General features: G+C 49.8%; 1 protein-coding gene across 1 annotated transcript in view; it reads left to right on the top strand.

Moving 5' to 3' along the window:
• Positions 1–27593, top strand: part of spef2 (sperm flagellar and cilia associated 2) — an 894484-nt gene that overhangs the window by 162563 nt on the left and 704328 nt on the right. Inside the window, exons 15-19 of the mRNA XM_087994173.1 lie at positions 12121–12224; positions 12486–12739; positions 13755–13869; positions 16061–16218; positions 22190–22309. Of these exons, the coding sequence (XP_087850299.1) occupies positions 12121–12224; positions 12486–12739; positions 13755–13869; positions 16061–16218; positions 22190–22309 (751 nt within the window). The remainder of the gene's footprint in view (positions 1–12120; positions 12225–12485; positions 12740–13754; positions 13870–16060; positions 16219–22189; positions 22310–27593) is intronic.

Below are 27593 nucleotides of genomic sequence, written 5' to 3'. Positions count from 1 at the left end.
CAGTGAGAATCAGTGTGTGTGGGACTGTACCCCAGTGAGAGTCAGTGTGTGTGCGACTGTGCCCCAGTGAGGGTCAGTGTGTGGGGGACTGTACCCCAGTAAGAGTCAGTGTGTGTGGGACTGTACCCCAGTGAGGGTCAGTGTGTGTGGGGCTATACCTCAGTGAGAGTCTGTGTTTGTGGGACTTCACCCCAGTGAGAGTCAGTGTGTGTGGGACTGTACCCCAGTGAGAGTCTGTGTGTGTGGGACTGTGCCACAGTGAGGGTCAGTGTGTGTGGGATTGTAGCTCAGTGATAGTCAGTGTGTGTGGGACAGTACCCCAGTGTGGGTCAGTGTGTGTGGGGCTATACCTCAGTGAGAGTCTGTGTTTGTGGGACTTCACCCCAGTGAGAGTCAGTGTGTGTGGGACTGAACCCCAGTGAGGGTCAGTGTGTGTGGGGCTATACCTCAGTGAGAGTCTGTGTTTGTGGGACTTCACCCCAGTGAGAGTCAGTGTGTGTGGGACTGTACCCCAGTGAGAGTCTGTGTGTGTGGGACAGTACCCCAGTGAGAGTCAGTGTGTGTGGGACTGTACCTTAGTGAGAGTCAGTGTGTGTGTGTGTGGGACTGTACCCCAGTTAGCGTCAGTGTGTGTGGGACTGTACCCCAGTGGGAATCTGTCAGTTTGGGCCAGTACCCCAGTGAGAGTCAGTGTGTGTGGGGCTGGACGCCAATAGGAGTCTGTGTGGGACTGTACCCCAGTGAGAGTCAGTGTGTGTGGGACTGTACCTCAGTGAGGGTCAGTGTGTGTGGGACTGTACCCCAGTGAGGGTCAGTGTGTGTGGGACAGTACCTCAGTGGGAATCTGTCAGTTTGGGACTGTACCCCAGTGAGAGTCAGTGTGTGTGGGGCTGTACCCCAATAAGAGTCTGTGTGGGACTGTACCCCAGTGAGAGTCAGTATATGTGGGACTGTACCCCAGTGAGAGTCTGTGTGTGTGGGACTGTACCCCACTGAGCGTCAGTGTGTGTGGGGACTGTACCCCAGTGAGAGTCTGTGTGTGTGGGACTGTACCCCAGTGAGGGTCAGTGTGTGTGGGGACAGTACCCCAGTGAGAGTCTGTGTGTGTGTGACTGTACCCAAGTGGGAATCTGTCAGTTTGGGACTGTACCCAAGTGAGTGTCAGTGTGTGTGGGACTGTACCCCAGTGAGAGTCTGTGTGTGTGGGACTGTACCTCCGTGATAGTCAGTGTGTGTGGGACTGTACACCAGTGGGAATCTGTCAGTTTTGGACTGTACCCCAGTGAGAGTCAGTGTGTGTGGGGCTGTACCCCAGTGAGCGTCAGTGTGTGTGGGACTGTACCCCAGTGGGAATCTGTCAGTTTGGGACTGTACCCCAGTGAGAGTCAGTGTGTGTGGGGCTGTACCCCAAGAAGAGTCTGTGTGGGACTGTACCCCAGTGAGAGTCAGTGTGTGTGGGACTGTACCTCAGTGAGGGTCAGTGTGTGTGGGACTGTACCCCAGTGAGGGTCAGTGTGTGTGGGACTGTACCTCGGTGGGAATCTGTCAGTTTTGGACTGTACCCCAGTGAGAGTCAGTGTGTGTGGGGCTGTACCCCAGTGGGAATCTGTCAGTTTGGGACTGTACCCCAGTAAGAGTCAGTGTGTGTGGTGCTGTACCCCAATAAGAGTCTGTGTGGGACTGTACCCCAGTGAGAGTCAGTGTGTGTGGGACTATATCCCAGTGAGAGTCTGTGTGTGTGGGACTGTACCCCAGTGAGGGTCAGTGTGTGTGGGACTGTACCTCAGTGAGGGTCAGTGTGTGTGGGACTGTACCCCAGTGAGGGTCAGTGTGTGTGGGACAGTACCTCAGTGGGAATCTGTCAGTTTGGGACTGTACCCCAGTGAGAGTCAGTGTATGTGGGACTGTACCCCAGTGAGAGTCTGTGTGTGTGGGACTGTACCCCACTGAGCGTCAGTGTGTGTGGGGACTGTACCCCAGTGAGAGTCTGTGTGTGTGGGACTGTACCCCAGTGAGGGTCAGTGTGTGTGGGGACAGTACCCCAGTGAGAGTCTGTGTGTGTGTGACTGTACCCAAGTGGGAATCTGTCAGTTTGGGACTGTACCCAAGTGAGTGTGTGTGTGTGAGACTGTACCCCAGTGAGAGTCTGTGTGTGTGGGACTGTACCTCAGTGAGGGTCAGTGTGTGTGGGACTGTACCCCAGTGAGGGTCAGTGTGTGTGGGACAGTACCTCAGTGGGAATCTGTCAGTTTGGGACTGTACCCCAGTGAGAGTCAGTGTATGTGGGACTGTACCCCAGTGAGAGTCTGTGTGTGTGGGACTGTACCCCACTGAGCGTCAGTGTGTGTGGGGACTGTACCCCAGTGAGAGTCTGTGTGTGTGGGACTGTACCCCAGTGAGGGTCAGTGTGTGTGGGGACAGTACCCCAGTGAGAGTCTGTGTGTGTGTGACTGTACCCAAGTGGGAATCTGTCAGTTTGGGACTGTACCCAAGTGAGTGTGTGTGTGTGAGACTGTACCCCAGTGAGAGTCTGTGTGTGTGGGACTGTACCACAGTGAGGGTCAGTGTGTGTGGGACTGTACCTCCGTGATAGTCAGTGTGTGTGGGACTGTACACCAGTGGGAATCTGTCAGTTTTGGACTGTACCCCAGTGAGAGTCAGTGTGTGTGGGGCTGTACCCCAATAAGAGTCTGTGTGGGACTGTACCCCAGTGAGGGTCTGTGTGTGTGGGACAGTACCCCAGTGAGGGCCAGTGTGTGTGGAGACTGTACCCCAGTGTAAGTCTGTGTGTGTGGGACTGTACCACAGTGAGGGTCAGTGTGTGTGGGACTGTACCTCAGTGATAGTCAGTGTGTGTGGGACAGTACCCCAGTGAGAGTCAGTGTGTGTGGGACTGTACCTTAGTGAGAGTCAGTGTGTGTGTGTGGGACTGTACCCCAGTGAGTGTCAGTGTGTGTGGGGCTGTACCCCAGTGGGAATCTGTCAGTTTGGGACTGTACCCCAGTGAGGGTCAGTGTGTGTGGGGACTGTACCCCAGTGAGAGTCTGTGTGTGTGGGACTGTACTCCAGTGAGGGTCAGTGTGTGTGGGGACAGTACCCCAGTGAGAGTCTGTGCGTGTGTGACTGTACACCAGTGAGAATCTGTGTGTGTGGGACTGTACCCCAGTGAGAGTCAGTGTGTGTGGGGCTGTACCCCAATCAGAGTCTGTGTGGGACTGGACCCCAGTGAGAGTCAGTGTGTGTGGGACTGTACCCCAGTGAGGGCCAGTGTGTGAGGGGACAGTACCCCAGTGAGAGTCTGTGTGTGTGTGACTGTACCCAAGTGGGAATCTGTCAGTTTGGGACTGTACCCAAGTGAGTGTCAGTGTGTGTGGGACTGTACCTCGGTGGGAATCTGTCAGTTTTGGACTGTACCCCAGTGAGGGTCAGTGTGTGTGGGGACTGTACCCCAGTGAGAGTCTGTGTGTGTGGGACTGTACCCCAGTGAGGGTCAGTGTGTGTGGGGACAGTACCCCAGTGAGAGTCTGTGCGTGTGTGACTGTACACCAGTGAGAATCTGTCAGTTTGGGACTGTACCCCAGTGAGAGTCAGTGTGTGTGGGGCTGTACCCCAATAAGAGTCTGTGTGGGACTGGACCCCAGTGAGAGTCAGTGTGTGTGGGACTGTACCCCAGTGAGGGCCAGTGTGTGAGGGGACAGTACCCCAGTGAGAGTCTGTGTGTGTGTGACTGTACCCCAGTGGGAATCTGTCAGTTTGGGACTGTACCCCAGTAAGAGTCAGTGTGTGTGGTGCTGTACCCCAATAAGAGTCTGTGTGGGACTGTACCCCAGTGAGAGTCAGTGTGTGTGGGACTATATCCCAGTGAGAGTCTGTGTGTGTGGGACTGTACCCCAGTGAGGGTCAGTGTGTGTGGGGATTGTACCCCAGTGAGATTCTGTGTGTGTGGGACTGTACCCCAGTGAGTGTCAGTGTGTGTGGGGACAGTACCCCAGTGAGAGTCTGTGTGTGTGTGACTGTACCCCAGTGAGAATCTGTCAGTTTGGGACTGTACCCCAGTGAGTGTCAGTGTGTGTGGGGACAGTACCCCAGTGAGAGTCTGTGTGTGTGTGACTGTACCCCAGTGAGAATCTGTCAGTTTGGGACTGTAACCCAGTGAGAGTCTGTGTGTATGGGACTGTACCCCAGTGAGGGTCAGTGTGTGTGGGGATTGTACCCCAGTGAGAGTCTGTGTGTGTGGGACTGTACCCCAGTGAGTGTCAGTGTGTGTGGGGACAGTACCCCAGTGAGAGTCTGTGTGTGTGTGACTGTACCCCAGTGAGAATCTGTCAGTTTGGGACTGTACCCCAGTGAGAGTCAGTGTGTGTGGGGCTGTACCCCAATAAGAGTCTGTGTGTGACTGTACCCCAGTGAGAGTCAGTGTGTGTGGGACTGTACCCCAGTGAGGGTCAGTGTGTGTGGGACTGTACCCCAGTGAGAATCAGTGTGTGTGGGACTGTACCCCAGTGAGAGTCAGTGTGTGTGGGACTGTGCCCCAGTGAGGGTCAGTGTGTGGGGGACTGTACCCCAGTAAGAGTCAGTGTGTGTGGGACTGTACCCCAGTGTGGGTCAGTGTGTGTGGGGCTATACCTCAGTGAGAGTCTGTGTTTGTGGGACTTCACCCCAGTGAGAGTCAGTGTGTGTGGGACTGAACCCCAGTGAGGGTCAGTGTGTGTGGGGCTATACCTCACTGAGAGTCTGTGTTTGTGGGACTTCACCCCAGTGAGAGTCAGTGTGTGTGGGCCTGTACCCCAGTGAGAGTCTGTGTGTGTGGGACTGTGCCACAGTGAGGGTCAGTGTGTGTGGGATTGTAGCTCAGTGATAGTCAGTGTGTGTGGGACAGTACCCCAGTGAGAGTCAGTGTGTGTGGGACTGTACCTTAGTGAGAGTCAGTGTGTGTGTGTGTGGGACTGTACCCCAGTTAGCGTCAGTGTGTGTGGGACTGTACCCCAGTGGGAATCTGTCAGTTTGGGCCAGTACCCCAGTGAGAGTCAGTGTGTGTGGGGCTGGACCCCAATAAGAGTCTCTGTGGGACTGTACCCCAGTGAGAGTCAGTGTGTGTGGGACTGTACCTCAGTGAGGGTCAGTGTGTGTGGGACTGTACCCCAGTGAGGGTCAGTGTGTGTGGGACAGTACCTCAGTGGGAATCTGTCAGTTTGGGACTGTACCCCAGTGAGAGTCAGAGTGTGTGGGGCTGTACCCCAGTGGGAATCTGTCAGTTTGGGATTGTACCCCAGTGAGAGTCAGTGTGTGTGGGGCTGTACCCCAATAAGAGTCTGTGTGGGACTGTACCCCAGTGAGAGTCAGTGTATGTGGGACTGTACCCCAGTGAGGGTCAGTGTGTGTGGGACTGTACCCCAGTGAGGGTCAGTGTGTGTGGGGACAGTACCCCAGTGAGAGTCTGTGTGTGTGTGACTGTACCCAAGTGGGAATCTGTCAGTTTGGGACTGTACCCAAGTGAGTGTCAGTGTGTGTGGGACTGTACTCCAGTGAGAGTCTGTGTGTGTGGGACTGTACCACAGTGAGGGTCAGTGTGTGTGGGACTGTACCTCCGTGATAGTCAGTGTGTGTGGGACTGTACACCAGTGGGAATCTGTCAATTTTGGACTGTACCCCAGTGAGAGTCAGTGTGTGTGGGACAGTACCCCAGTGAGGGTCAGTGTGTGTGCGGACTGTACCCCAGTGTAAGTCTGTGTGTGTGGGACTGTACCACAGTGAGGGTCAGTGTGTGTGGGACTGTACCTCAGTGATAGTCAGTGTGTGTGGGAGACAGTACCCCAGTGAGAGTCAGTGTGTGTGGGACTGTACCTTAGTCAGAGTCAGTGTGTGTGTGTGGGACTGTACCCCAGTGAGTGTCAGTGTGTGTGGGGCTGTACCCCAGTGGGAATCTGTCATTTTGGGACTGTACCCCAGTAAGAGTCTGTGTGTGTGGTGCTGTACCCTAATAAGAGTCTGTGTGGGACTATACCCCAGTGAGAGTCTGTGTGTGTGGGACAGTTCCCCAGTGAGGGTCAGTGTGTGTGGGGACTGTACCCCAGTGTAAGTCTGTGTATGTGGGACTGTACCACAGTGAGGGTCAGTGTGTGTGGGACTGTACCTCAGAGATAGTCAGTGTGTGTGGGACAGTACCCCAGTGAGAGTCAGTGTGTGTGGGACTGTACCTTAGTGAGAGTCAGTGTGTGTGTGTGGGACTGTACCCCAGTGAGTGTCAGTGTGTGTGGGGCAGTACCCCAGTGGGAATCTGTCAGTTTGGGACTGTACCCCAGTAAGAGTCTGTGTGTGTGGTGCTGTACCCTAATAAGAGTCTGTGTGGGACTGTACCCCAGTGAGGGTCAGTGTGTGTGGGTCTGTACCCCAGTGAGAGTCTGTGTGTGTGGGACTGTACCCCAGTGAGGGTCAGTGTGTGTGGGGACTGTACCCCAGTGAGAGTCTGTGTGTGTGGGACTGTACCCCAGTGAGGGTCAGTGTGTGTGGGGACAGTACCCCAGTGAGAGTCTGTGTGTGTGTGATTGTACACCAGTGAGAATCTGTCAGTTTGGGACTGTACCCCAGTGAGAGTCAGTGTGTGTGGGGCTGTACCCCAATAAGAGTCTGTGTGGGACTGGACCCCAGTGAGAGTCAGTGTGTGTGGGACTGTACCCCAGTGAGGGTCAGTGTGTGTTGGGACAGTACCCCAGTGAGAGTCTGTGTGTGTGTGACTGTACCCAAGTGGGAATCTGTCAGTTTGGGACTGTACCCAAGTGAGAGTCTGTATGTGTGGGACTCTACCACAGTGAGGGTCAGTGTGTGTGGGACTGTACCTCCGTGATAGTCAGTGTGTGTGGGACTGTACACCAGAGAGCGTCAGTGTGTGTGGGACTGTACCCCAGTGGGAATCTGTCAGTTTTGGACTGTACCCCAGTGAGAGTCAGTGTGTGTGGGGCTGTACCCCAATAAGAGTCTGTGTGGGACTGTACCCCAGTGAGAGTCTGTGTGTGAGGGACTGTACCCCAGTGAGGGTCAGTGTGTGTGGGACTGTACCTCAGTGATAGTCAGTGTGTGTGGGACAGTACCCCAGTGAGAGTCAGTGTGTGTGGGGACTGTACCCCAGTGTGAGTCTGTGTGTGTGGGACTGTACCACAGTGAGGGTCAGTGTGTGTGGGACTGTACCTCAGTGAGGGTCAGTGTGTGTGGGATTGTACCCCAGTGAGGGTCAGTGTGTGTGGGACAGTACCTCAGTGGGAATCTGTCAGTTTGGGACTGTACCCCAGTGAGAGTCAGTGTGTGTGGGGCTGTACCCCAGTGGGAATCTGTCAGTTTGGGACTGTACCCCAGTGAGAGTCAGTGTGTGTGGGGCTGTACCCCAATAAGAGTCTGTGTGGGACTGTACCCCAGTGAGAGTCAGTGTATGTGGGACTGTACCCCAGTGAGGGTCAGTGTGTGTGGGACTGTACCCCAGTGAGGGTCAGTGTGTGTGGGGACAGTACCCCAGTGAGAGTCTGTGTGTGTGTGACTGTACCCAAGTGGGAATCTGTCAGTTTGGGACTGTACCCAAGTGAGTGTCAGTGTGTGTGGGACTGTACTCCAGTGAGAGTCTGTGTGTGTGGGACTGTACCACAGTGAGGGTCAGTGTGTGTGGGACTGTACCTCCGTGATAGTCAGTGTGTGTGGGACTGTACACCAGTGGGAATCTGTCAATTTTGGACTGTACCCCAGTGAGAGTCAGTGTGTGTGGGACAGTACCCCAGTGAGGGTCAGTGTGTGTGGGGACTGTACCCCAGTGTAAGTCTGTGTGTGTGGGACTGTACCACAGTGAGGGTCAGTGTGTGTGGGACTGTACCTCAGTGATAGTCAGTGTGTGTGGGAGACAGTACCCCAGTGAGAGTCAGTGTGTGTGGGACTGTACCTTAGTGAGAGTCAGTGTGTGTGTGTGGGACTGTACCCCAGTGAGTGTCAGTGTGTGTGGGGCTGTACCCCAGTGGGAATCTGTCATTTTGGGACTGTACCCCAGTAAGAGTCTGTGTGTGTGGTGCTGTACCCTAATAAGAGTCTGTGTGGGACTATACCCCAGTGAGAGTCTGTGTGTGTGGGACAGTTCCCCAGTGAGGGTCAGTGCGTGTGGGGACTGTACCCCAGTGTAAGTCTGTGTATGTGGGACTGTACCACAGTGAGGGTCAGTGTGTGTGGGACTGTACCTCAGAGATAGTCAGTGTGTGTGGGACAGTACCCCAGTGAGAGTCAGTGTGTGTGGGACTGTACCTTAGTGAGAGTCAGTGTGTGTGTGTGGGACTGTACCCCAGTGAGTGTCAGTGTGTGTGGGGCAGTACCCCAGTGGGAATCTGTCAGTTTGGGACTGTACCCCAGTAAGAGTCTGTGTGTGTGGTGCTGTACCCTAATAAGAGTCTGTGTGGGACTGTACCCCAGTGAGGGTCAGTGTGTGTGGGTCTGTACCCCAGTGAGAGTCTGTGTGTGTGGGACTGTACCCCAGTGAGGGTCAGTGTGTGTGGGGACTGTACCCCAGTGAGAGTCTGTGTGTGTGGGACTGTACCCCAGTGAGGGTCAGTGTGTGTGGGGACAGTACCCCAGTGAGAGTCTGTGTGTGTGTGATTGTACACCAGTGAGAATCTGTCAGTTTGGGACTGTACCCCAGTGAGAGTCAGTGTGTGTGGGGCTGTACCCCAATAAGAGTCTGTGTGGGACTGGACCCCAGTGAGAGTCAGTGTGTGTGGGACTGTACCCCAGTGAGGGTCAGTGTGTGTTGGGACAGTACCCCAGTGAGAGTCTGTGTGTGTGTGACTGTACCCAAGTGGGAATCTGTCAGTTTGGGACTGTACCCAAGTGAGTGTCAGTGTGTGTGGGACTGTACCCCAGTGAGAGTCTGTATGTGTGGGACTCTACCACAGTGAGGGTCAGTGTGTGTGGGACTGTACCTCCGTGATAGTCAGTGTGTGTGGGACTGTACACCAGAGAGCGTCAGTGTGTGTGGGACTGTACCCCAGTGGGAATCTGTCAGTTTTGGACTGTACCCCAGTGAGAGTCAGTGTGTGTGGGGCTGTACCCCAATAAGAGTCTGTGTGGGACTGTACCCCAGTGAGAGTCTGTGTGTGAGGGACTGTACCCCAGTGAGGGTCAGTGTGTGTGGGACTGTACCTCAGTGATAGTCAGTTTGTGTGGGACAGTACCCCAGTGAGAGTCAGTGTGTGTGGGGACTGTACCCCAGTGTGAGTCTGTGTGTGTGGGACTGTACCACAGTGAGGGTCAGTGTGTGTGGGACTGTACCTCAGTGATAGTCAGTGTGTGTGGGACAGTACCCCAGTGAGAGTCAGTGTGTGTGGGACTGTACCTTAGTGAGAGTCCGTTTGTGTGTGTGGGACTGTACCCCAGTGAGCGTCAGTGTGTGTGGGACTGTACCCCAGTGGGAATCTGTCAGTTTGGGACTGTACCCAAGTGAGAGTCAGTGTGTGTGGGGCTGTACCCCAATAAGAGTCTGTGTGGGACTGTACCCCAGTGAGAGTCAGTGTATGTGGGGACTGTACCCCAGTGAGAGTCTGTGTGTGTGGGACTGTACCCCAGTGAGGGTCAGTGTGTGTGGGGACAGTACCCCAGTGAGAGTCTGTGTGTGTGTGACTGTACACCAGTGAGAATCTGTCAGTTTGGGACTGTACCCCAGTGAGAGTCAGTGTGTGTGGGGCTGTACCCCAATAAGAGTCTGTGTGGGACTGTACCCCAGTGAGGGTCAGTGTGTGTGGGGACTGTACCCCAGTGAGAGTCTGTGTGTGTGGGACTGTACCCCAGTGAGGGTCAGTGTGTGTGGGGACAGTACCCCAGTGAGAGTCAGTGTGTGTGGGACTGTTCCCCAGTGAGGGTCAGTGTGTGTGGGACTGTACCTTAGTGAGAGTCTGTGTGTGTGTGTGGGACTGTACCCCAGTTAGCGTCAGTGAGTGTGGGATTGTACCCCAGTGGGAATCTGTCAGTTTGGGCCAGTACCCCAGTGAGAGTCAGTGTGTGTGGGGCTGGACCCCAATAAGAGTCAGTGTGGGACTGTAACCCAGTGAGAGTCAGTGTGTGTGGGACTGTACCTCAGTGATGGTCAGTGTGTGTGGGACTGTACCCCAGTGAGGGTCAGTGTGTGTGGGACAGTACCTCAGTGGGAATCTGTCAGTTTGGGACTGTACCCCAGTGAGAGTCAGTGTGTGTGGGGCTGTACCCCAGTGGGAATCTGTCAGTTTGGGACTGTACCCCAGTGAGAGTCAGTGTGTGTGGGGCTGTACCCCAATAAGAGTCTGTGTGGGACTGTACCCCAGTGAGAGTCAGTGTATGTGGGACTGTACCCCAGTGAGGGTCAGTGTGTGTGGGGACTGTACCCCAGTGAGAGTCTGTGTGTGTGGGACAGTACCCCAGTGAGAGTCAGCATGTGTGGGACTGTAACCCAGTGAGAGTCAGTGTGTGTGGGACTGTACCCCAGTGGGAAACTGTCAGTTTGGGACTGTGCCCCAGTGAGAGTCTGTGTGTGTGGGGCTGTACCCCAATAAGAGTCTGTGTGGGACTGGACCCCAGTGAGAGTCAGTGTGTGTGGGACTGTACCCCAGTGAGAGTCTGTGTGTGTGGGACTGTACCCCAGTGAGAGTCTGTGTGTGTGGGACTGTACCCCGGAGACGGTCAGTGTGTGTGGGGACTGTACCCCAGTGAGAGTCTGTGTGTAGGTACTGTACCCCAGTGAGCGTCAGTGTGTGTGGGACTGTACCCCAGTGAGAGTCAGTGTGTGCGTGGGGACAGTACCTCAATGAGGGTCAGTGTGTGTGTGGGGACTGTACCTCAGTGAGGGTCAGTGTGTGTGGGACTGTACCCCAGTGAGAGTCAGTGTGTGTGTGGGGACTGTACCTCAGTGAGGGTCAGTGTGTGTGGGGACTGTACCTCAGTGAGGGTCAGTGTGTGTGGGACTGTACCCCAGTGAGAGTCAGTGTGTGTGGGACTGTACCCCAGTGAGAGTCAGCGTGTGTGGGGACTGTACCCCAGTGAGAGTCAGTGTGTGTGGGACTGTACCCCAGTGAGAGTCAGTGTGTGTGTGGGGACTGTACCTCAGTGAGAGTCAGTGTGTGTGGGACTGTACCCCAGTGAGAGTCAGTGTGTGTGGGACTGTACCCCAGTGAGAGTCAGTGTGTGTGGGACTGTACCCCAGTGAGAGTCAGTGTGTGTGGGACTGTACCCCAGTGAGGGTCAGTGTGTGGGGGGACTGTACCCCAGTGAGAGTCAGTGTGTGTGTGACTGTACCCCAGTGAGAGTCAGTGTGTGTGGGACTGTACCCCATTGAGAGTCAGTGTGTGTGGGACTGTACCCCAGTGAGAGTCAGTGTGTGTGGGGACTGTACCCCAGTGAGAGTCAGTGTGTGTGGGACTGTACCCCAGTGAGAGTCAGTGTGTGTGGGACTGTACCCCAGTGAGAGTCAGTGTGTGTGGGACTGTACCCCAGTGAGGGTCAGTGTGTGTGGGGACTGTACCCCAGTGAGAGTCAGTGTGTGTGGGACTGTACCCCAGTGAGAGTCAGTGTGTGTGGGACTGTACCCCAGTGAGAGTCAGTGTGTGTGGGGACTGTACCCCAGTGAGAGTCAGTGTGTGTGGGACTGTACCCCAGTGAGAGTCAGTGTGTGTGGGACTGTACCCCAGTGAGAGTCAGTGTGTGTGGGACTGTACCCCAGTGAGAGTCAGTGTGTGTGGGACTGTACCCCAGTGAGGGTCATTTTTTGTGGGGACTGTACCCCAGTGAGAGTCAGTGTGTGTGGGACTGTACCCCAGTGAGAGTCAGTGTGTGTGGGGACTGTACCCCAGTGAGAGTCAGTGTGTGTGGGACTGTACCCCAGTGAGAGTCAGTGTGTGTGGGACTGTACCCCAGTGAGAGTCAGTGTGTGTGGGACTGTACCCCAGTGAGAGTCATTGTGTGTGGGACTGTACCCCAGTGAGAGTCAGTGTATGTGCGACTGTACCCCAGTGAGGGTCAGTGTGTGTGGGACTGTACCCCAGTGAGGGTCAGTGATTTATGTACTGTGTCTGGGTTTTGCACTTTTCCTCTCTCCAGTTTGTGGACATTGACTGTTTATTTTACTTTCAGCTGAGTATCAGGGCTGAGTTGGGAGCGAGAGCCTCCAAGTTTCTGAGGAAAGGGAGCAGTGTTCCAGACGAGTTGCTGGTGGAGATTATTGTTGAGTGTATACGGTAAGTAGCATCATTGCAGGTGCCTGGTGTCCTTCTCCATTACTGGGTATGTGGAGGAAAAGGCTAAAACGGAAAGCTTGCAGGTTCCCAAGATTTTACTTTGCATGAGGTTTTCATGTTTCTGTAATAAATTGATGAGTGTTCCTTGTGGGGAGTCCAGTTACATTAAACTATCCTGTGATAAACGTGTGAGCTTCCCTTGACAGACTGTGCACTGACCCTTCAGCAGCAACATCACCTGGCCTCCTGGTTTTCTTGCAGCACTCTGCCGGTGGATTGTGGCTGGATTCTGGATGGATTCCCAGTGACTGTTCACCAAGCCAAACTGCTGGAGAAGTGGCTGACTGGGGTTGACCCTGACAAAGCAGCAAGTAAGACCAAGAAGTCCAAGACCAGCCTGGTCTTTGACCCAAAAGCTCCCAAAGATCCTCCCCCTCCACGGCCCGCTCTGGACATCGCCATCCTGCTGGATGTTTCCGACAACACTGTCCTGGCTCGAAATTCCGAGAGTACAAGTAAGGCAGGCTCCACAAACAGCTGACACTGCAACCGTTAGTATAACCGCATGGTGAGGGAGAGACTGGGAATAGAGGCTGGGATAGAGGGACTGGGATAGAGTCTGGCATAGGGAGGGAGACTGGGATAGGGAGACTGGGACAGAGGGACTGGGATCTGGGGACTGGGATAGAGTCTGGCATAGGGAGACTGGGATAGGGAGACTGGGACAGAGGGACTGGGATAGGGAGACTGGGATAGAGAGACTGGGATCGGGAGACTGGGATAGAGACTGGGATATAGAGAGAGATTACAATAGAGACTGGGTTAGATAGACTGGGATAGAGTCTGGGATATAGAAACTGGGATACAGAGTCTGGAATAGAGTCTGCGATAGAAAGAGAGACTGGGATAGAGGGACTGGGATAGAGTCTGGGATAGGGAGAGAGACTGGGATAGAGAGACTGGGATAAAGTCTGGGATAGGGACAGAGACTGGGATACAGAGACTGGGATATAGAGAGAGACTGGGATAGAGACTGGGACCAGAGACTGGGATAAAGGGACTGGGACAGAGAGATTGGTATAAAGGGACTGGGATACAGAGTCTGGGATAGAGAGAAAGACTGGGTTAGGGAGACTGGGATCGGGTGACTGGAATAGAGACTGGGATACAGAGACTGGGATAGGGACTGGGTTAGGGAAACTGGGATAGAGTCTGGGATAGAGAGTCTGGAATAGAGACTGGGAACAGAGACCAGGATAGGGAAACTGGGATAGGGGGACTGGACTGGAGGGACTGGCTTAGAGACTAGGATAGAGACAAGGATAGAGAGACAGGGATAGAAAGTCTGGGATAGAGAGATGGGGATGGAGAGCACAGTGAGGGAGACCCTGGGATATATAGAGTAATGGAGAGTTTCCACAGTTAATTATTTCTTAAAAGATTGATAAGTGAATGTGTTGCTAGTTGCAAATTGCAGTCTCTGTAGTTTGGACATTGACTCAGGCAGTGTTATCTCTCTCTTTCCCTCAGTCAGTTCGGTCTCTGGGAGTGAGAGCCTGAGATCAGGCAGCATGCAGCAGAGTAGCCAAAGCAATCTGGCTGTTACAGAAAGCAGCAGCCGTGAACAAGAGCAACTGGTGCCCCGGTGAGTGAACCCATTGTCACCCCTGACCTCCTGTCTTGATACCTGCCCCCAGTGAATTCCTGACAATGAACTCAGGGCCTCTGTTCATCCCTCATCGTGACCCTCGGCCTCAGTGAGGGGGTCCATAGTGACCCTCGGCCTCAGTGAGGGGCCCATAGTGACCCTCGGCCTCATTGAGGGGTCCATAGTGACCCTCGGCCTCAGTGAGGGAGTCCATAGTGACCCTCGGCCTCAGTGAGGGGCCCATAGTGACTCCTGGTCACAGTGAGGGGCCCATTGGACTCAGTGAGTGACCCACAGGGAGCTCTGGCTTGACGAGGGACCCCATAATTACCACTGGCCTTATTAAGTGATCCTACCATGACCCCTGTTGCCAGTGAGTGACTCAACATAGAGCCCTTTCCCAGACAGTCAGCCTGCAATGCAGGAACCTGCAGTTCCCCGTGTCTCAGGAGAATGAACTAATCTCTGTGGTGGGACAGTTATAGGAATCAAGGATGGGGGTAATTGAACCTTGTAGATTTTCAGTTATTCAGGGAGAGACAGCAGAGATTCATGGCAGCTAGGTCATACCTGACAAACTTCTCTGAAATTTTGAAAATGGTGACTAAGGTTGTGGACAGGGGAATGTCTAATGGGTGGTGTTTATATGGATTTCCAAAAATAATTTGATAAAGTCTCACAGAAGGGAGACTTTAACTGAGGTAGTAGTCCATGGAATTGAGGACAAATTACTGACATGGCTGGGAAATTGTGAGTGGCAGGTGACAGAAAGGAGGAATAATGGGTGGGTGTTCACATTGGCAGGGTGTGACCATTGGTGTCCTACAGGGATCTGTGTTAGGGCCTCAGTTATTCACCTCGTCTATTAACAACTTGGATAGTGCCATAGAAAACTATATATCTAAGTTTGTTGATGACAAAGTTGGTGGCATAGTGTAGATGATAGCATAAAGATACAAAGGAATATTGACAAACTAAATGAATGTGTAAAACTGTGGCAGATGAAGTGCAATGTAAGGAAGCAAGAGGTTATTCATTTTATACATAAAAAAAGACAGATCAAGGTACTTTCTAGATGGTATTAAGTTAAATACAGTGGATATCCAAAGAGACCTGGGGGGTGTTCAGGTGCACAGATGTTCAAACTGACACAAACAGGCGCAGAAAATAATCAAGCTAGCTAATTAAATGCTGGCCTTTACATCTCAAGGACTGGGGTCTAAGGATGCAGACATTATTCTGCAGTTAGATAAAATCCTGGTTAAATTCTATTTTGAGTACTGAGAGCAGATTTGGGCACCACACCTTAGGAAGGACATGTTAGCCTTGGAGAGAGTACAATGTGGTTTACAACAATGATACCTGGACTTCAAGGGTTAAGTAATGAGGAGAGATTATACAAATTAGACCTGTTTTCTCCAGAATTCAGAAAGTTAAGGGGTGGTCTGATTAAAATCATCAAGATATTAACAAGGAAAGACAGAGTAGATAAAGATAAACTATATCCATTGGTTGGGCATTCTAGATCGAGAGGGCATAGTCTGGGAATGTAGACCAGGCCGTTCAGGAGAGAGATGGAAATGTGTTGCTGGAAAAGCGCAGCAGGTCAGGCAGCATCTAGGGAACAGGAGAATCGACGTTTCGGGCATTAGCCCTTCTTCAGGAATGATATTAGAGAGATATTAGGAAGCACTTTGACACAGAATGACTGAGAGAAGTTTGGAACTCTCCCACAACTGGCAGTGAATGAAGGATCAGTTGTTAATTTTAAATCTGAGAGACTTGGTTTGTTCAACAAAGATATTACGGGATATAGGCAAAAGACAGGTATATGGAGTTAGGCCATAGATCAGCCACATCTCATTGAATGGTGGAACAGGCTTGAGAAGCTGATTGGCCTCATCCTGTTCCTGACTCCTAACTACCAGTGAACTGCAGCTGTTGTGAGACTGGCCTGGTAAAGAAACGTCAGCCAAATAATCCTGGTACATGAATATCCAGTGATTCTCCCCAACCTCCATCAGTAAATGAACCAAAGTGAGCCGTGACCCCTGTGACCCCACAGGGTTGATGGCTGAAGTCAGGATCTGGTGAGTCCCTGACTGTGTTAGTGTGACTGTGAGGTGGGCTCGGGGAGGGGCAGCTGGGTTATGATGTAACTGTGACTCCCCTATGGCTCCTTTCACAGACTCACGGGCTTTCTTGACCATTGGCCCAAGTTGGAGAAGTGGTTCGAGGTGAAACAGAAGATTCTGGTGAGGGTGAACGGGGAACTAGAGCACGCTGAGTTGTTGGAAAAACTGGAGCTTGTCTTGGTTGAAGCCTTGTACAAGAAACAATGTAAAGGTGAGAACTAACTTTCTCAGCAACACAAACTGTCAGCCTGTATCCATGGTCACAAACAGCTGAGTGTCAACCCTCACTGCGGTAATGTGTGGAAAATCAAACCTCACTATTTGTTGAGTTGGTACAAAACTTAAAGATTTTCTCAATGTCAATAAAGTTGCCAATTTACCTGATTTTCATAGAGTCACGGAAATCTACAGAAAAAGCCCTTCAATCCATTGAGTCTGCTCTGATCAAAAAACAACACCCTAAAACTATCTTCCAGCAGACCCAACACCCAGACAGAGAGAAAGCATCAGATCAAGAACAAGAATACATTACAAGCAATTAAACTCTAGCTATAGGCAAACAGTTATAAATCATCAACTTATAACACCACTAATTCTAACTTTAATCCATTTATAATCTCCCCCTTAGACAGAGTAGATTCCTGTCATGGTAAACAATATGAATGAGATACCTTTACCCCAGTCCTTCGGATAATCCTGACAGTAAGCCCTTAACATGGTCTTCAGGGTCTGATACCACCTTTCCAAAGCTGACTGGGTTTCGGGAAGGTATGAACTTGATTTAAAGTGCTGTATGCCGAAACTATCTATGACTTTCTTAAACAGTCTAGCAATAAAATTAGACCAAGGCTGAGACACTTGGATCTGTTCTTATTGGAGAGAAGAAGGCTAAAAGGGGGTTTGATAGAGACATACAAGATGATAGAGGATTAGACAGGGTAGACAGTGAAAGTCTTTTTCCTAGGATGATGATGTCAGCTTGTATGAGGGGGTATAGCTACAAATTGAGGGGTGATAGATTTAAGACAGATGTCAGAGGCAGATTCTTTACTCAGAGAGTGGTAAGGGTGTGGAATGCCCTGCCTGCTAATGTAGTTAACTCAGCCACATTAGGGAGATTTAAACAATCCTTAGATAAGCACATGGATGATGATGGGTTGGTGTAGGGGGACGAGCTGAGAATAGTTCACCGGTCAGCACAACATCGAGGGCCGAAGGGCCTGTTCTGCGCTGGATTGTTCGATGTTCTATGTTCTACCAAGCATTCGCAGCAAGTGTTTCCTAAACATCCTCCACATTTCTGTCGTGCATTTCCCTGAGAACATCCGTTCCCAATTGAAGCTCAACAGTTCCTGCCTAATAGCATTGTAATTCCCCCCTCCCCCAATTAACTACTTTCCCATACTGTCTGCTCCTATCCCTCTCCATGAGTGTAGTAAAGGTCAGGGAGTTGTGATCACTATCACAAAATGCTCTCCCACTGAGATCTGACACCTAATCTGGTTCATTGCCCAGCACCAAATCCAATACGGCCTCCCCTCTAGTCGGCCATCTACATATTTAGTCAGGAATCCTTCCTGGACACACCTGGCAAAATCAGCCCCATCCAGACCATCTGCACTAAGGAGCTTCTAATCAATACTGGGGAAGATGAAGTCACCCATGACAACAACCCTGTTACTTCTGCACCTTTCCATTACCTGCCTCCAATCTGCTCCTCTGTGTTTCTGTTGCTACCTGGTGGTCTGTAGAAAGCTCCCAATAAAGCGACTGCTCCTTTCCTGTTTCTGACTTCCACCCATACTGACTCTGTGTTCAAACCCTCCTCAACGATCTCCTTTTCTGCAGCTGCGATACTATCCCTGATGAGCAATGCCACTCCTCCACCTCCCCCCACCCCCATTCCTTTTGAAACATCTAAATCCAGAAAATTCAACAAACATTCCTGCCCCTGTGATATCCAAGTCTCCGTAATGGCACACCATCGTAGCTCCAAATACTGATCCATGCTCTAAGTTCATCACCCTCATTCTCGATATTTCTTGTGTTAAAATAGACATATTTCAACCCATCACACTGACTGAAACTTTGCTCTATCAACTGTCTATCCTTCCTCACAGACTGTCTGCAAGCAGTATCTGCCTGTTCACCAGTGACCCCATCCTCTGATAATAGACAATAGACAATAGACAATAGGTGCAGGAGTAGGCCATTCTGCCCTTTGAGCCTGCACCACCATTCAATATGATCATGGCTGATCATCCTTAGTCAGTATCCTGTTCCTGCCTTATCTCCATAACCCTTGATTCCACAATCCTTGAGAGCTCTATCCAACTCTTTCTTAAATGAATCCAGAGACTGGGCCTCCACTGCCCTCTAGGGCAGAGCATTCCACACAGCCACCACTCTCTGGGTGAAGACGTTTCTCCTCATCTCTGTCCTAAATGGTCTACCCCATATTTTTAAGCTGTGTCCTCTGGTTCGGCACTCACCCATCAGCGGAAACATGTTTCCTGCCTCCAGAGTGTCCAATCCTTTAATAATCTTATATGTCTCAATCAGATCCCCTCTCAGTCTTCTAAACTCAAGGGTATACAAGCCCAGTCGCTCCAGTATTTCAGTGTAAGGTAGTCCCGCCATTCCAGGAATTGACCTCGTGAACCTACGCTGCATTCCCTCAATAGCCAGAATGTCTTTCCTCAAATTTGGAGACCAGAACTGCACACAGTACACCAGGTGTGGTCTCACCAGGGCCCTGTACAGCTGCAGAAGAACCTCTTTGCTTCTATACTCAATCCCTCTTGTTATGAAGGCCAGCATGCTATTAGCCTTCTTCACTACCTGCTGTACCTGCATGCTTACCTTCATTGACTGGTGTACAAGAACACCCAGATCTCTCTGTACTGCCCCTTTACCTAAATTGATTCCATTGAGGTAGTAATCTGACTTCCTGTTCTTGCCACCAAAGTGGATAAGCATACATTTATTCACATTAAACTGCATCTGACATGCATCTGACCGCTCACCTAACCTGTCCAGGTCACCCTGTAATCTCCTAACATCCTCATCACATTTCACCCTGCCACCCAGCTTTGTATCATCAGCAAATTTGCTAATGTTATTACTAAATACCATCTTCTATATCATTAATATATATTGTAAAAAGCTGCGGTCCCAGCACTGATCCCTGCGGTACCCCACTGGTCACTGCCTGCAATTCTGAAATGGAGCCGTTTATCACTACCCTTTGTTTCCTATCAGCCAACCAACTTTCAATCTAAGTTAGTGCTTTGCCCCCAGTACCATGTACCCTAATTTTGCTCACTAACCTCCCGTGTGGGACTTTATCAAAGGCTTTCTGAAAGTCCAGGTACATTACATCTGCTGGATCTCCCTCGTCCATCTTCAGAGTTACATCCTCAAAATATTCCAGAAGATTAGTCAAGCATGATTTCCCCTTCATAAATCCAAGCTGACTCTGACCTATCCTGTTACTCCTACCCAGATGTGTCGTGATTTCATCCTTTATAATAGACTCCAGCATCTTTCCCACCACTGAGGTCAGACTAACTGGTCTATAATTTCCTGCTTTCTCTCTCCCACCTTTCTTAAAAAGTGGTACAACATTAGCCACCCTCCAATCCGCAGGAACTGATCCCGAATCTATCGAACTCTGGAAAATAATCACCAACGCATCCACGATTTCTCGAGCCACCTCCTTCAGTACCCTGGGATGTAGACCATCAGGCCCCGGGGACTTATCAACCTTCAGACCTAACAGTCCCTCCAGCACCAATTCCTGGCAAATATAAATTCCCTTCAGCCACTGTTACCTCAGGGAGATTGCTTGTGTCTTCCCCAGTGAACACAGACCTGAAGTACCAATTCAACTCTTCTGCCATTTCTTTGTTCCCCGTAATATATTCCCTTGTTTCTGTCTTCAAGGGCCCAATTTTAGTCTTAACCATTTTTTTGCCTTTCACATACCTAAAATAGCTTTTACTATCCTCCTTTATATTTTTGGCCAGTTTACCTTCGTATCTCATTATTTCTCTGCGTATTTCCTTCTTAGTAATCCTCTGTTGTTCTTTAAAAGCTTCCCAGTCCTCCGTTTTCCCACTTATCTTTGCTATGTTATACTTTCAGTTCAGAACAGCATTCTCTCTTACATTACAGTTCATGCCTTTAACTTCATAACTGTATCAGGGGTGAGCTGGCAAGATGGTACAGAACTGGCTCAGTGATAGGAGACAGAAGGATGCTGTTTGGAATGGAGGGCTGTGACTAGTGGTGTTCCACAGGGGTCAGTGCTGGAACGTCTGCTGTTCATGGTCTACATAAATGATTTGGAGGAAATGTGGTTGGTCTAATTAGTAAGTTTTGCAGACAATACAAAGATTGGTGCTGATGTGGATGGTGAGGTGGATTGTCAGAGGATACAGCAGGATATCGATCAGTTGGAGGCATGGGCAGAAAGATGGCAGATGGAGTCTAATCCGGACAAGTGTGAGGTGATGCATTTTGGAAGGTCAGGTACAGGTGGGAATTATACAGTGAATGGCAGAACCCTTTGGAGTATTGCTGTGCAGGGGGGTCTGGGTGTGCAGGACCACAGATCACCGAAGGTGGCAGTGCAGGCAGATAAGCTAGTGAAAAAGGCCTATGGCATGTTTGCCTTCATTGGAGGGGGCATTGAGAATATGTTTGGACAAGTTATGCTGCAGCTTTATAGAACTTTAGTTTGATCAGACTTGGAATATTGCATACAGTTCTGGTCACCACACTACCTGAAGGATGTGAATGTTTTGGAGAGAAAAGGTTTCCCAGGATGTTGCCTGGCATGGGGGGATTTTAGCGATGAAGGAAGGTTGGATAGACTGGGTCGGTTTCCACTGGAACACAGGAGTTCGAGGGGCGACCTGACAGAAGTTTATAAAATTGTGAATGGCATGGATAGTGTGGGAAGTACGAGGCTTTTACCCAGGATGGAGCGGACTATTACTCAGGGACACAGGTTCAAGGTACCGAGTGGGGGCGGGGGTTTAAAAGAGATGTGAGAGACAGGTTGTTCACACAAAGGGTGGGGATTGCCTGGAAGGAGCTGTCTGAGGAGATTGTGGAAGCAGACACAACAGCAACATTCCAGAAACACCTGGATAAATACAGGAATAGGAAAGGGAATAGAGGGATACGGATCCTGTAAGGGAAGACAGTTTCAGTATTGTTACGCCTGCCACACAGTGTGTTTTGACCCTTACATTCAGCAAATAACTTCGGGTCGACTCTTAACAATAAGAAGAAATTATCTTTATTTGTTTCAATACAATTAATATTATAATAACAAATACACTATGAACTAACAATTAATGCTATAAATCTAACTAACTATCTTATAACTATAACCCTGGATGATTATATCTCAACACACTGGACCCTGGCCTTGATCCACATGGCAATGATAGGCTGGTTGTTTTCTCCCAGTTGTCCCTGGGTCGAGTCCATTTTCTGGTGGTTGGCCTTGGGTTGCTTCTCCCGATGGTGGTGATGTGGGTCATTCTTACACCTGGAATCTTTCTCTCCCCTTTGGGAGGGTCTTTGATTCCTCCCAAATGGATCGATCAAAGCTTGATCACACTGATCGATCAGACCCAATCAGACATTGATGTGTTGATGTGGGGTGATTCTTGAGCCTCCATCCCTGAAGGTGTTAGGGGTGCATAGGTTAGGTAGCTTTTCCGAAATATGGGAGTGAGGTGCCCCTTTGTTCTGGAAAACAACTCAACGTTTCCTATTGTCCTCGGAATGGGCTGGGCCAATTGCATATTGTGCTGTCTGTAGCTGCAGCCTGGCTGGCTCTGTAGCTCGTTTATTTCACTTCTGGCTAATGCTTGCCTCGATTTCCCAGCATGCTTTATTTAGTATCCAGTTTTTTGTAAGTCCACCATTTTGAGCGGCCCATCCAGTATAGAAGGGCAAAATGTATCAGCACAGGCTTGGAGGGCCGAAGGACCTGTTCCTGAGCTGTATTGTTCTTTGTTCTTCCTGTGTAGAAATAGTTTGTCACGTTTAATGAAACCCTCTCAGCTTTAGTGATCTCATTGTAAAAACATCAGCCTATTCTGTAGCTGTGAAGAGATTCAGGATGGTGAGGAGCTAATGCTGTGCATTGTCTGAATTCACAGATGTGGTGCCAGAGAAACCTGTTGAGGCTGAAATGCTGCCTTCCCCAACTCAGGCTGAGTCAACCCCTTCCCCTGTGACTCAGGAGAAGATTCCAAAGGAGGGGAAATCCATGAAGAATGGTAAGTTGTGGGGCAAGGCAAGGAGCCTCTAGTAAAGACACGTGATGGGAGGACACTCACTTTCTTCAGGAAGTCTGACTTCAGCCTCTGACTATTTCACATCACTCAAAATGCTTCAGTTATGCCCCCACTTGTATTGAAAACAAGTAGACCACTCAGCCCTTCAATCCTGCTGCCCCATTCAATATGATCATGTCTGCTCAGCCAACCCAGTCCCCTGTTCCCACCCTCTCTCCACACCCTTTGATCCCTTTGTCCCTCAGAACTATATTTAACTCCTTCTTAAGAACATTCAATATTTTAGCTTTAGCTACTTTCTGTGATAGTAATTCCACAGCTTTACCACTTGCTTGGAAAAGCCATTTCTCCTCACCTTAGTCCGGAATGGCAAACCCTGTGGACTGTGACACTTGGTTCTGGATAAGACTGTCATCAGGAACAATTTTCCTGCATTTACTCTGTCCTGTGCTGTTAGTATTTTACAGACTTCTGTGAGATTCCCCTCATTCTTCTAAATTTCAGTGGATATAGTCCTAACCAATCTAATCCCTCATCATCCATCAATCCTCCCATCCTGGGATCAGCCTGGGAAAACTTTATAGCACTCCCTCCATCACCAGAGCATCCTTCCTCAGGTCAGCACTGGTGAACAAGGAGACAAGTGTCTCATTTCACCACCCCCTTTCCCAACCTATCGGCATTTTGATAATAATCTGCCTCCTGTCTTTGCTCCCAAAGTGGATAACCTCACATTTATCCCCAGTATACTGTATCTTCATGCATTTTCTCACTCACTTGTCATGTTCAGTTCACCCTCCCACCCAGCTGTGTGTCATCTGCAAATTAAATTGAGTTCCCTCACGTAAATCATACCAATTTGCTGTAAAATTGGGAACAGTCCTGATGCAACTTTCTGTGGGCTATTTGGATGAATTCACTGCTCCTCATATTGATCACCATCTGCCACAGTTCCTCCAGCTTGTTAAGTCTATCGGAGCCCTCGGAATAATTCAATACTGTGTAAGATAACCCTGAACCCTGGACGTTGGATGGGAAATAGTGGATGCTGTTATTGAATTGACTCATTTAAAGATTGCTGGGTTAAAATCCTGGAAGTCCCTGCCTAAGGCTTTGTATGTCTGTCTACATCAAATGGACTTTCCAGTTCACTCCTCATTCTAACAGTCTCCATTTATCATTGTGTCTATAAATCTTAAACCCTCCTCCTCTCTGATTCCAGGACAAAGCAGCCCTCACTTGATTGGCACCACATCCACAAACATCCCCTCCCTCCCCCACTGACACTCAGTAGCAGCAGTGTGTACCAGCTACAAGATGCAGAAATTCACCAAAGATCCTCAGACAGCACCTTCCAAACCCACGACCACTTCCATCTAGAAGGACAAGGGCAGCAGATAAATGGGAACACCACCCCCTGCAAGTTCCCCTCAAAGCCACTCACAATCATACTTGGACAGATATTGCTGTTCCTTCAATGTGGCTGGGTCAGAATTCTGGAATTCCCTCCCTCAGGGAATTGTGGATCTACCCACAGCACATGGACTGCAGCAGTTCAAGAAAGCAGCTCACTCCCACCTTCTCTAGGGCAACTAGTGACGGGCAATAAATGCTGGGCCTAGACAATGACACCAGATAAAATCACTTTTAGAAGATATTGATTTGGAATACAGTCTGGGGTTAGTTTGAGAGATGGTGTACACTGAGTTGTCAGTGCTTGGGAGATATGAATTCCTATTTAGAAATACATGTAACCTGGGAAAGACCTAAAGAAAGAGCTAAGAAGAGCCAGGAGGGGACATGAGAAGTCTTTGGCAGATAGGATCAAGGAAAACCTTAAAAGTTTCTATAAATATATAAGGAATAAAAGAATGACAGGAGAAAAATTAGGGCCAATCAAGGATAGCAGTGGGAAGTTGTGCATGGAGTCAGAGGAGATAGGGAAAGCGCTAAATGAATTTTTTTTTGTCAATATTCACACTGGAAAAAGACAATGTTGTCGAGGGGAATACTGAGATACAGGCTACTAGACTAGGTGGGATTGAGGTTCAAAAGAAGGAGGTGTTAGCAATTCTGGAAAGTATAAAAATAGATAAGTCCCCTGGGCTGGATGGGATTTATCCTCAGATTCTCTGGGAAACCAGGGAAGAGATTGCCGAGCCTTTGGCATTGATCTTTAAATCGTCATTGTCTACAGGAATAGTGCCAGAAGACTGGAGGATAGCAAATGTGGTTCCCCTGTTCAAGAAGGGGAGTAGAGACAACCCTGGTAATTATAGACCAGTGAGCCTTACTTCAGTTGTGGGTAAAGTGTTGGAAAGGGTTATAAGAGATAGGATTTATAATCATCTAGAAAGGAATAAGTTGATTAGGGATAGTCAACACGGCTTTGTGAAGGGTAGGTCGTGCCTCACAAACCTTACTGAGTTCTTTGAGATAGTGACCATACAGGTAGATGAGGGTAAAGCGGTTGATGTGGTGTATATGGATTTCAGTAAGGCGTTCGATAAGGTTCCTCACGGGAGGCTATTGTACAAAATGCAGAGGCATGGGATTGAGGGTGATTTAGCAGTTTGGATTAGAAATTGGCTACTTGAAAGAAGACAGAGGGTGGTGGTTGATGGGAAATGTTCATCCTGGAGCTCAGTTACGAGTGGTGTACCGCAAGGATCTGTTTTGGGTCTACTGCTGTTTGTCATTTTTATAAACGACCTGGATGAGGGTGTAGAAGGGTGGGTTAGTAAATTTGCAGTTGACACTAAGATCGGTGGAATTGTGGATAGTGCCGAAGGATGTGGGCGGCACGGTGGCACAGTGGTTAGCACTGCTGCCTCACAGCGCCAGAGACTGGGGTTCAATTCCCGCCTCAGGCAACTGTCTGTGTGGAGTATGCACATTCTCCCTGTGTCTGCGTGGGTTTCCTCCGGGTGCTCCGGTTTCCTCCCACAGTCCAAAATAAATGTGCAGGTGAATTGGCCATGCTAAATTGCCCATAGTGTTAGGTGAAGGGGTAAATGTAGGGGAATGGATCTGAGTGGGTTGCTCTTCGGAGGGTCAGTGTGGACTTGTTGGGCTGAAGGTCCTGTTTCCATACTGTAAGTAATCTAATCTAATCTAATGTTGCAGTTTACAGAGGGACATAGATAAGCTGCAGAGCTGGGCTGAGAGGTGGCAAATGGAGTTTAATGCGGAAAAGTGTGAGGTGATTCACTTTGGAAGGAGTAACAGGAATGAAGTGTACTGAGCTAATGGTAAGATTCTTGATAGTGTAGATGAGCAGAGAGATCTCGGTGTCCATGTACATAGATCCCTGAAAGTTGCCACCCAGGTTGATAGGGTTGTTAAGAAGGCATATGGTGTGTTAGCTTTTATTGGTAGAGGGATTGAGTTTTGGAGCCATGAGGTCATGCTGCAGCTGTACAAAACTCTGGTGCGGCTGCACTTGGAGTATTGTGTACAGTTCTGGTCACTGCGTTATTAGTCGTTGGTTGAGATCTTTCAAAAGTCACTGGAGTCAGGGAAAGTCCTGGATGATTGGAAGATCGCTGTTGTAACCCCCTTGTTCAAGAAAGGATCAAGGCAAAAGATGGAAAATTATAGACCAATTAGCCTAACCTTCGTTGTTGGTAAAATTCTAGAATCCATCATTAAGGATGAGGTTTCTAAATTCTTGGAAGAGCAGGGTCGGACTAGAACAAGTCAACATGGATTTAGTAAGGGGAGGTCGTGCCTGACAAACCTGTTGGAGTTCTTTGAAGAGGTGACAAGTAGATTAGACCAGGGAAACCCAGTGGATGTGGTCTACCTAGACTTCCAAAAGGCCTTTGATAAGGTGCCACATGGGAGGCTGCTGAGCAAGGTGAGGGCCCAGGGTGTTCGAGGTGAGCTACTGGTATGGATTGAGGATTGGCTGTCTGACAGAAGGCAGAGAGTTGGGATAAAAGGTTCTTTTTCGGAATGGCAGCCGGTGGCAAGCAGTGTCCCGCAGGGTTCAGTGTTGGGGCCGCAGCTGTTCACGTTATATATTAATGATCTGGATGAAGGGACTGGGGGCATTCTAGCGAAGTTTGCCGATGATACGAAGTTAGGTGGACAGGCAGGTAGTACTGAGGAAGTGGGGAGGCTGCAGAAGGATCTAGACAGTTTGGGAGAGTGGTCCAGGAAATGGCTGATGAAGTTCAATGTGAGCAAATGCGAGGTCTTGCACTTTGAAAAAAAGAATACAAGCATGAACTACTTTCTAAACGGTGAGAAAATTCGTAAAGCCAAAGTACAGAGGGATCTGGGAGTGCTAGTCGAGGATTATCTAAAGGTAAACATGCAGATTGAGTCCGTGATTAAGAAAGCGAATGCAATGTTGTCAATTATCTCAAGGGGGTTGGAATATAAAAGCACTGTTGTGCTACTGAGACTTTATAAAGCTCTGGTTAGGCCCCATTTGGAGTACTGTGTCCAGTTTTGGTCCCCACACCTCAGGAGGGACATACTGGCACTGGAGCGTGTCCAGCGGAGATTCACACGGATGATCCCTGGAATGGTAGGCCTAACATATGAGGAACGGCTGAGGATCCTGGGATTGTATTCATTGGAGTTTAGAAGATTAAGGGGCGATCTAATAGAAACTTACAAGATAATACATGGCTTGGAGAGGGTGGACGCTAGGAAATTGTTTCCGTTAGGCGAGGAGACTAGGACCCGTGGACACAGCCTTAGAATTAGAGGGGGCAAATTCAGAACAGAAATGCGGAGACATTTCTTCAGCTAGAGAGTTGGTGGACCCGTGGAATTCATTGCCGCAGAGTGCAGTGGAGGCTGGGACGCTAAATGTCTTCAAGGCAGAAATTGATAAATTCTTGATGTCACAAGGAATTAAGGGCTATGGGGAGAATGCGGGTAAGTGGAGTTGAAATGCTCATCAGCCATGATTGAATGGCGGAGTGGACTCGATGGGCCGAATGGCCTTACTCCCGCTCTTATGTCTTATGGTCTTATGGTCTAAGAAGGATCTGGAAGCTTTGGAAAGGGTCCAGAGGAGATTTACGAGGATGTTGCCTGGTATGGAGGGAAGGTCTTACAAGGAAAGGCTGAGGGACTTGAAGTTGTTTTTATTAGAGAGAAGAAGATTGAGAGGTGACTTAATTGAGACATATAAGATAATCAGAGGGTCAGATAGGGTGGACAGGGAGAGCCTTTTTCCTCAGATGGTGACGGCGAGCACAAGAGGACATAGCTTTAAATTGAGGAGTGATAGATATAGGACAGATGT

This window comes from Chiloscyllium plagiosum, unplaced genomic scaffold (assembly GCF_037043375.1).
Source record: "Chiloscyllium plagiosum isolate Xiang-an unplaced genomic scaffold, Cpla_swu_hap1 HiC_scaffold_2, whole genome shotgun sequence".
NCBI lineage: Eukaryota > Metazoa > Chordata > Chondrichthyes > Orectolobiformes > Hemiscylliidae > Chiloscyllium > Chiloscyllium plagiosum.
The sequence above is the reverse complement of the archived record's forward strand: the minus strand, read 5'-3'. Positions and strand labels throughout refer to the sequence as shown.